This window comes from Corvus moneduloides, chromosome Z, assembly GCF_009650955.1.
Source record: "Corvus moneduloides isolate bCorMon1 chromosome Z, bCorMon1.pri, whole genome shotgun sequence".
Lineage (NCBI taxonomy): Eukaryota > Metazoa > Chordata > Aves > Passeriformes > Corvidae > Corvus > Corvus moneduloides.
This window is the reverse complement of record NC_045511.1, coordinates 32,563,982-32,573,762: the sequence shown is the minus strand read 5'-3', so window position 1 is coordinate 32,573,762 and position 9,781 is coordinate 32,563,982. Positions and strand designations below refer to the sequence as shown.

The following is a 9,781-nucleotide window of genomic DNA, read 5'->3' as shown; positions in this document are numbered from 1 at the left end:
TTGAGTTGGATTTGAACTTGAGATAATTAGGGAGTTGTAAAGCTGGCTTGAGGGAATTCTAAGAAGTCAATATGGCAGTGGATTAAAAAAATCAGGTTTTTGGAAACAAAACAAATAAGGATTTTTGGATTTGAGGAAATCAGGAGCAGCACATCTGTTCCACCTGTAGGCGCTGGATCCACATAGTGATGGTGAGTGAAAAATGACAGGCAAGGCCCACCAACACCCTTGGTTGTTCAGGTAAAACCTGCTTTGGAGGAAATTGATTCTCCGTTCTAGAGCATTGCATTGTCCATTTCATGACTTCAGCATTCCTGGTGAGAATTTTCTGGAAATAAGGGGAAAGAAGAGATAGCTGACAATCTCTTTTCAGATAAAAGCCACTCTGGCTTTTAGAACAGGCATCTAGGGTGCAGAGGAAGGTGTATGCAAATGGTGAAAACTAATGCTGAGGGCTGTAGCACAGGAGCAGGTGAGAGCTGCTTTACCCAGTTGCTGATGGAAGAGTAAGGCTGAGGCAAAGAGTAGGGGGAGCAAAGGTGGTAACAGCAATTAATTTGAGGGGAAAAAAGCGGAAAAAAAATTCGAATGCAAAATTATGCTACTTGGCTAGAGCATTCTGTCTGCAAAGGGTGAGCCTGGTTAAATGTGGCATTTGGCCAAACGGTAGGAAGGAATGAGAGTGGGGCAGGTAGGAACTTCCTACATCTTTCCTGCTGCTTCAAGTAATAGGAAATGTCAAGTTTGTGCCCCCATCTCATTGATGAAGTATCGGCTCCAGGCCATGGGCAGGGTGGTAATTAACAATTAGCTGGGAAAAGAACAATATTAATAAGATAAATGATTGCTAAGGAGATAGGGAGCGTGAGTGTTGGGATGTATGGCAGTGAGGCTGGGACTCTTTGCCGATAGGGCAGCAGTGCCACAGAGCAGAGAGCAGGGGGACTGAAAGCTCCAGTGCAGGGATATGGGTTTAGGTGCTGTGGGAAGCCAGGGCTGTGAGGAGTAAGAGATAGAGTTTGGTTGTGAGGAAATTAGGTGGTATGGGAGACAGTGGACATTTAGAAGATGCATGCTGATGTTGATTTTTGGGGAGGGAAGAAAGAGAGGTGAAAAGTTTGAAAGGAGGTCTGGTGTCCGACTTTGGAAAAAGCAAGAAATTGTAGATTTACATGAGAAGAGAGGACGGGAGTCTTCCCCTGGTATCCAGTTTTCTATCCACATCTTCAGTGTGTGATGCCAGGCATATGCTCCCTGCCTCTTGATGCAAAGCTTCCCTTCTTGCTCTGTCCTCCCAGGCACCTTGGGGCTGTTGCTCTCTTAAGTCTTTCCATCCCTTCATGTGACACTTCCAGCCTGATATTAGCCCAGTAGGCTGTGCAGCAGCCTTGTGTGGCAAGCTGCCCCAAGAAACCAGCCACAGAAGAAGAAAACACCATATTCCCCATGCTTGGTGATACAGCCCACTGCATAGCAGACCATGGCTGTTACCATGGTGCTGCACCAGAAGAGTGGCTGTCTCTGGTGTCACACTCTGGCTGGACACACTATACTTCTGTCTTGTGTCTTTTTCAGTTCTGGCTCCTGTTCTCTGTGGGAAGGAATGGTGTTTTCCTCTGTTTAGAAAATCTGCTGAGAGACCTGCCAGCTGAGACCTACCAGTTCTGACCAAAGGCAGTAATGATCTGTTCACACTGGCTAGGCTCACTCTGTCCCAGTGAAATGGGCTTGTCCCCATTTAACTTTCCACCTGTTGTTTGCGACTGATGGGTGCTCACTGCTTGGGCAGAGCTGGGGAGGGATGTGGATGTGCCCATCCATTTCCAGCTCTCTGCTGTTGACACCCATTGCAGATTTGTTTAAGCAGAGGAAGCAATCCTGCTAGTACTCTTCTTCAGAGCAATGTTGTTTCTGTTTTTGACTGCAGCATTTCAGCCAGAGGCTGCTGTATGAACATGCCAAAGTTACAGGCCATAATTATCTCATTTTGGGGAGGAGAGTGGGGTGATGTGCCTGATGTTCGCCCAGCTCTGAAGCCTGCTTGTTGCATGTCAGTGCAACCCCCAACTGTAGCTGCAACAGTCCTTCTCTGACTCGGGTTTTCCAGGTGCTGATAGTCCTATAAAAAGCTGCTATCTACCCTACCAAAAAAAGGCCATTGAATAAATGTTCTTTTCCCCTCGTGTCTCACTGACTTTGTATCTGATGTGCAGTCTCAGTCCTCTGAACCATCTGTAGCAGGATAAAGAAGACCCTAATGAAAAAGGCAAAACTATAGAGGAGACTCAACAGGAGTATGTGAGGGTCTAAGGAAGCCAAAACCACAAAGCCACCATATCTTGGCTTGAAATGTATGCTTCCCTTGATGATAGCATACCATACAGTTACAGTATTTGGCATCTCCTTTTGGAGGTCAAGACCAGAAAGATTTCTGTGAGACCAGCTAAGGTTTCTGTAGAAAGAATAATGCTCTGTAGAATCACACATATTGTTCAGGAGGGTAAAAGACCACCTGGAGCATTCCTCTTCTGCTCAAATACACTATCTCCTCACCTTGTGTTTGAGTGCACTTTTGAACATCACTGCTGATATTTATGCAAAACATTCTTTTCTCTTGTGGCTGATAGTCTAGATGGACTACTTTGCTAATGAATCCATCTGGTTATCAAATGCAAGCACAAAGTAGGGACGGTAGAAGGAATCAGTGAGTCTAGGGCAGATGGGGCCCTGAGTGGAAGACTCCTAAGAGTAGCCATGCTTAGGCACAGGTTTTTCACTTATTTTGAGATGGCCTTTGATAATCTGATGCAGCAGATGAGCATATGGTTGGCTCCTTCAACCTGAGAAAGAAAGGTCTCTCTTTCCTTACATTATCCCCTTGCTTTTCTGCTAGGCACTGTATCCACTGGGAAAGATCTGAGGAGATGTGCATGCCAGACTGACTTGTGGAGCTGATGATTCTGGTGTGATGCATGCTCTGTAGTACAAGGCGGTTAAGCTAGGGCAGAGTTAATCTTCTCAGTAGCTGTTAGAGACCTGTTTTTTTGATTCAGAGTGAGAATGGTGTTGATAACACACGGATGTTTTGGTTTTTGCTAAGTCATGTTTATCCCAAGTCAAATACTATTTTTCCCTTGTCTCATGCTCTGCCAGGGAGGCGGTGTGCAAAGGAAACTGGGAGGGAGCATGGCCGGGACAGGTGACCCAAACTGGCCAAAGGGATGTTCCGCACCACCGAACGTCATGCCCGGTATATGAACTGGGGGGAGTTACCTGGAAGGGCGGAGGATCTGGTTTCAGGAAGGGGAGGTCTGGCTCAGTCAGTGGGTGGTGAGCAATTGCACTGTGCATGGCTTGCTTTTTTTTTTTTTTAATTATCATTGTTATTATTTACCATTATTATTTTATTTTACTTTATTTTCACTATTAAACTGTTCTTATCTCAACATACAAGTTTTACTTTGGTTCTCCTTCCCATTCCACTGGGGTGAGGGAGGAGAGGGGAGGAGGTTGAATGAGCAGCTGCATGGTGCTTAATTTCCATCTGGGCTTAAACTGTGACACAGTGAAAGAACCCTTCCCTCATATTCTCCCAAGGCCAAATCTATTCTTGCCATATGGATGACATTGTAAATACACCAAAACATGATTCTGTTCTTTACCCTTTATGCAGCAAATTGGGGGAAGGGAAAGATTTGATCCCTAGAAACCTCCATCTAATGATCTAATGTGGCACAGATCCAGACAGAGAAACAACACTGAGCTCCTGGGAACTGGCTGAAATTTCCTTTTCCCTGCCTCCACTGCTGGCATTCCCCTTGCTGGAATATCCTGAACTCCTAGACCTGGCCTCCTGCTTGCCTGTCATGAGCAGGATGGAGGGCTTTCCCCCATCCAGAGAGAAGGCCAGGTTGTACCCTTAGTGCTGGGAAGCAGCAGGAGCAGGACTTGGTAGCCCAGGAACAGCTGACTATTTCTCTGTCACTTTTGGAGATGCTTGGGAAGAACATGGCCAACATCAGTCTGGCTGGGACCCTTCCTCATGGTCTTCACTCTGGCAAACTTTTAGTAGGGTCCCTAGGTTACACCATGATTGCTGCATTGGGCTGCCACTTTTGGAGGGAATTGGCAAGGAAGAGATTTAATGACCTGTCTCTACTGTGGGCTCATCAGTTCCACAGGAACATGCAGGAGCTGTGGTTGGTTGTTGGGGAGGGGATGGCAGCCTGCTCAGAAGGTTGCACCCACTACAGATGGGCTGATTTCAGGACCCTGCAGCCCTTTCTAAAGAGAAGGCCAAAGAGACAGTATTGCAAGACATGGGGAAAAGCAAGGGTTAAGAATAAGAGAGGAGGTGACAGCCGAGACCATGAGGTAACCAAGAACCTTCCAAAGCAGGGATATTCAGCAGGATTTTCTGTGTTCTTCTGTGTTTGACCTGGGCTAATAAGGAGATTTCTAAAGACTCAGCAGGGGAGGTGCTGTGAAGTCCCTGGTTTTAGAAATAAATATAAAATTGGAGATCCCCATACTCCGATGGATGGAATAACAAATGTTTGCGATTTCCCATCAAATGGTCTATTCTGGCCAGTTACAGGGCTCCCCAGACAGGGAATGTTGGTCATTTCCTTCCCTCCCATTGAACATATCAGATGGAGGAGGGAGTGATACCTCAGGATTTTTTCCTGGGCATAGCAAGACTAGAGAATTGTCCATGAGGGAAGGAGCAGGACAAGAGTTAGTTAATCCATAAGAGGGAAGTTTCCCAGAGCTCTGGGTATAAGGCCAAACAAACTTGAAAACCTGTGAGGAAAAAGCCAAGTGAAGAATGGTGATACTGGCGTGGCTTGCAGCATGCGCCTTCTCGCAGTGAAGCTGGCTAACTAGCCAGTGTGCTCACTGGCCAATTCCATGCTGTGGCTGTCACCCTGAGACTCAGTACAAGGATTTATACCTGACTGTTTTTAAGAAATAATAGGAAGGTTACCATCTTTATACATGCCCAGTTTTTATTAGTCTGCGCCTCACCTCCAAGTTTGTTGTTCCCCTTGTGCTGTTGCAGCTTCTTTTCCACCCTTAATTGAGAAAAAAATGGTTGTGATGGTGACTATGTTTTTCTGAGTAAAACAAGAAAAAAAAAATGTTTTCCCAGCTGTGTCCAGAAAACCCAGACACACACAGGAAAATCCAATAAATGATTAACTCAGTCTTTCCATCTGTAGATAGGGGTGTTTCTGGTTAGGTTTTTTAAATTATATTATTATTTTTTTATATCGCTAGCCTTCTTCTCCCTCAAGACAAAAGACAGTCTCTTTGAATTGAAATGCAATGTCCTGAGAAATTTTCTGTGAGTACCTGAATGATTGTTTACTTGTGGTTTTCTGCCTTTTGAATAAGGAAAGATTATTTGGAAGTGAGTTTCCTGTACTACTTCCCTGTGAGAGGAGCATAATGAGCAAGACAAGAACTTTATGGGCAAAAAATTACAGAATTTATTCATTGGTTACTCTTTGCAGAACACTGATTTTGAGGTAGGGTATTTTCAGCTGTGAATTTTTAAACCAGACAATTAAGTTGTCTTAGAAAGTGGTGGGAAGAGATTGGTGCCATCTGGCTGGAGCAGGCACTGACACGGCAATTCTCAATCCATGCATCCAACTATGTGCTGCCCTGTTGATGAGAGAAAGCACCCTATGAGCCTGTATTGTGACCAGAAGCAGGTTTGACCCATCTGTTAGAGTCAGAAAAACAGGTTTGGTTTGCTGTCCTGTTCCCACTCTGGTGGTCAAGTGTGGGCTTGCTTGACAAGCATACCTTGGCAGTCCTTGACACTGCCTGTCTTACCCATTTTCCTGTTTATTGATCTCCTGTTTTCTGCTCAAGGCTCTTTGCAAACAAGTAGTCCACCACAACTACTTTTTTGCCCTGGGTACCAATTTTGCTACTGGGCATACCCAAACTTGGTATTTTCAATACTGTTACCTGGGCAATCTCAGTTTAGCATTACTAGAGCACTGTTGGCCTTGCAAGCTCCGCTCCCCAAAATACCCCCAGCAACTGCCTTTGCAGTTTGGCCACTTCTCACACAAATCCCCCTTACCCAAGCTGAGTGAGATCCAGCTGTCCCTCGTGGTGCTTTCACACTTCTATCTGCCGCAGCCATCAGCTTCTGAGACTGTCTCCCATTTCCCATGCCCTGCTCAACCTCAGCCCAGCACCCATGCACAAGCATGTCACCTGCCCAGTGTTGGCTCCCTGCTCCCTATCACTGCCCATGGCTGGGGAATTCAGGGCAGCTTAGCCACTGCACAGGCTGGACTTGACTGTTTGCCATCTTCACACTGGCTGAATGCCTGTGTGGGTTTTTGGATTTTTTTAATTTCTATTTGGGTTGTGTAAAAACACATTCTGTACGCTCAAAACTAAATTCTTAAGTGATTAAGAGTGCTCTCTAACTGTGATATGTAGCTCATAACTACTGTCAAGCTGCCAGGTTTTGTGTCAGCTTTTGGTGACTTTTAGATTTTTTTACCTGGAAACTTATATCAAGCCTTTGGACTAAAAATACAGATTTCCTTCACAAATGTACTAAACCCACCACATTTGCATGATTTCCCATTCACAGAAATGTTTTAGGATTTAATATGACCCTTCTGCAGAAAACAATGATCAGTGTGTAGAAACGCCAGTTTGTGCCAGTGTCAGGACCCCATCACTTTCCTTGCAGTGAAGCTAACCAACAGCTAGATGCCCATATAGCAGGATCACCCTGCCCCAGACTGGCAAATGCTCTCCTTTCCCAGTCTTTCAGCACAGAGCATATTCCTGGCAGCCTAAATGTCTGGGTAACTCAGGCCAGATGCCTGGATGAGAGAGAAAAGGTCAAATTTTTCTGAACACAAATAAGGGGGAAAAAGCTCCGAACTGGAGTGCAGTGGCTGCATCCTCCACCTAGGTGCCCAGGGCAGGGGGATGTGCCTTGCAAGGGACATCACCAGCCCCCCACTCCCATCCTACTTTTGCTCCCAGCTGCCCCTGGCCTGCAGTCGCATGACCTCAGCCTGTCAGGGAAGAGGCAGGCAGAGTGCATCAACTCCTTGGAGACCCAGGCGCTGGGTGGTTTCTTTTTCCGCTGCATTAGCCAGCTCAGATGTGGCACAGATGGGGAATCTGCAGCCTGTGCCCCCACACCGGCTCCCGGGGCCTCAAGGGTGCCTGACAGATGGGACAAAACCCTGGTGGGGCCGAGACATGTTTGGCATCACAGCTGTGGCTGGGGGAGAGGGGTGAAGCCCTTCAGCACATCATCCAGCCCTGCCTGGCAATCCGGCCACAGACGATGGGCACGGAAGAGCTGCATCACTGGGACCTCTTTGGGACCTGTGCCAGCTCTTTCACAGGATGGAAAGACAGGTTTTCACCCACCTGTTCCCAGAGGACAGAAACAACTGGATTGCAGTGCTGCTGAGCAGGGCAGGGGGCAGATCCTGTGCTGCTCCTGGGATGGATAAAGACAGCCTATGGTGCTGGGGAGTAGGAGAAAGGCTTAGGATGGGGAGAGGGGAAGTTGTAGGGAAAGAGCAGAATGTCTTCTGAAATACAGTGTACACCACTGAGGCACCCACATGACAGAGGTGGTGTAGCCTGCTGCTGGGTGATGTGGGTGTAAAGCAGGAGCATTACTGCTTGGGTAAGTGTGGAGCTGGAAGTGGTGAGAAAGAGTAGGTTCAGGTTAGGAGAAGCAGTGTGGACTCTGCATGCCACAGCCCTGTTGGGAAGAGCATGAGGAGGTGCTGCTGAATGAGCTCCCAGACAAGTTGGAAGCGTCCAGAGATGGTGCTGCTACTCCTGTCTTATTGCCAAACACGGAAAGCTTCAGGCCAGGGTGCTTCACACATTATGCCTGGACTTACTTTTATCCTGCCAGAAATGGATTTGTTTTTTGCCATGGGGCTGTAGAAAGGCTGAGATTGCCCATGGCTGGCAGGGAGCGTGGCTCTGGCACTGAGCTGTGAGGCCAGTGGGGAATAAGGCAGGGCTACGCTGTCCCCTCAGCCACAGAGGTGCTGCTTTGTCTGGGTGTGGTACACTTATGTCAGTGACTTCATGGGACGCGTTTCTACCGCCAGCACTGTCCAAAGCCTTTCAGAAGAGCACAGCATTAGAAAACAACCTTTCCTACCTAACACACAGCTGTTTTTACCCATGCTCAGGATGAAGTAAACATACAGTGTGTTCAGTGACTCCTGGTCCTCGGAGATTGTTCCAGAAAGCCTATCCACAATTTTGATGGGTTAAAACCAAAGAAGTTTTCAGCTGCTGCTGAACGAAACACAAATATACTGAACCTACAGAAACTGGCATCCTTTATGCAGTCTGCCAGCTACTTGTGCAGTTAACTCCTCTAATGGGCTAATGAGATTTGGGGGGTATTTTCCAAAGCACAGCTTTTGACAGGGAAGCCTCATTTTTATTTCAAAGAAGAATGCGCAGAGGTCCTAGTTAGAGAAATTCTAATGATGTGGCTGAGTGCTCTAAAACCTCACGACGCAAGAGAGCTTCCAGCGAACTGTGAAAAAAACAAAAGTCGAAAATCAGTTCCGAGTGTTCAGATGGGGTTACTCCGAAGACATCTGCGCTCTTCTGCTTTTTGAAGTCGGACTGAGAGAGAAAGCCCCAGGGCTGGCAAAGGCTTCTGCTGTTTCTTTTTTTGTTCTTCTTTTTTTTTTTTTCCCCCTAGCAACTGCGAGCCGCACTGAGGGGATTTAGGAGCAGAGTACGGCATGTCCCAGCCTCCGCGGGCTTTGGACGTGCTCCTGCCCAGCGCCACTGCTGCGGGCACGCGGTCTGCGTTCTGCTTTTCACTCTACTGCTTTGCTAATCCTGAAATAATTCTTTTTTTTTTTTTTTTTTTTTTTTTTTTTTTAAATCTTTTCGAGGAGCACGTGGTGCACTCTGCTCCTCTCCCCTCCCCTCCATCGCGCCCACCCCCGCCCCCACCGCCCCTGCCCTCCCCTCCCAGGCCGCCGCCCCGCCCCGCCGGGCCCGGCCCGGCCCCGCCGCCCGGCCCGCGCCGCTCCGCGCCCACCGCGCCGGGGCCGCCGCGCTGCCCGGCTCCGCTGCGGGCCGGGGGGCACCACGGCCCGGCCCGGCCCGGCTCGGCACAGCCCGGCCCGGCTCGGCACAGCCCGGCTCGGCTCGGCGCGGCCCGGCGGGAGGGCGGCTGCGATCCGCCGCGGCCGGCGATGGGAGATGGAGGGAGCCGGCGGTGCGGTAAGGGGCGGCGTGTGCCCGTGCGGGTGCGGGGATTGCGCTCAGCCGGGGGCACTTCTTCCCATTTACTTTTACATTTTTTCTGCTTCCTTTTTCCTTTTTTTCCTCTTTATTTTTTTTCTTTCTATTTCCTTTTTCTTACCCTTTTTCTTTTCCTTCTTCCCTTATCCGTTTCCCTCTTCCCTTTTATTGTTTTTCTCTCTTAATTTATTTTTCCTTTTTTTTTTTTTTTTTTTTTTTTTTTGCGATCCTTTTCACAGTGCCATAAGGGGAAAAAGCTCGGAGTCCACTTCTGTGCTCATTACTGCTAGATCCCGAGAGACACCAACTGCACTAGTGAAGCTGCACTGGGACACGCACCTCAGGGCTGGGACCCCCAGCTTGCATGTCGTGCAGTTGGTTTTGCTTGTGTCTCCAAGTAACTTGTGTGTGTAACACATCAGCTCTGTTGCTTCACTGACAAACTCTCTTGATCTAGCCAAATTCTTGAATTAAACAAGACGTTATC

General features: G+C 48.0%; 1 protein-coding gene across 1 annotated transcript in view; it reads left to right on the top strand.

Annotated features, from left to right (window-relative positions):
- The first annotated feature begins 9,172 nt into the window (after window positions 1-9,172).
- PSD3 (pleckstrin and Sec7 domain containing 3) overlaps window positions 9,173-9,781 on the top strand; it is a 112,775-nt gene continuing 112,166 nt past the window's right edge. The window contains exon 1 of the mRNA XM_032096846.1: window positions 9,173-9,273. Within this exon, the coding sequence (XP_031952737.1) occupies window positions 9,253-9,273 (21 nt within the window). The 5' untranslated portion in view covers window positions 9,173-9,252. The remainder of the gene's footprint in view (window positions 9,274-9,781) is intronic.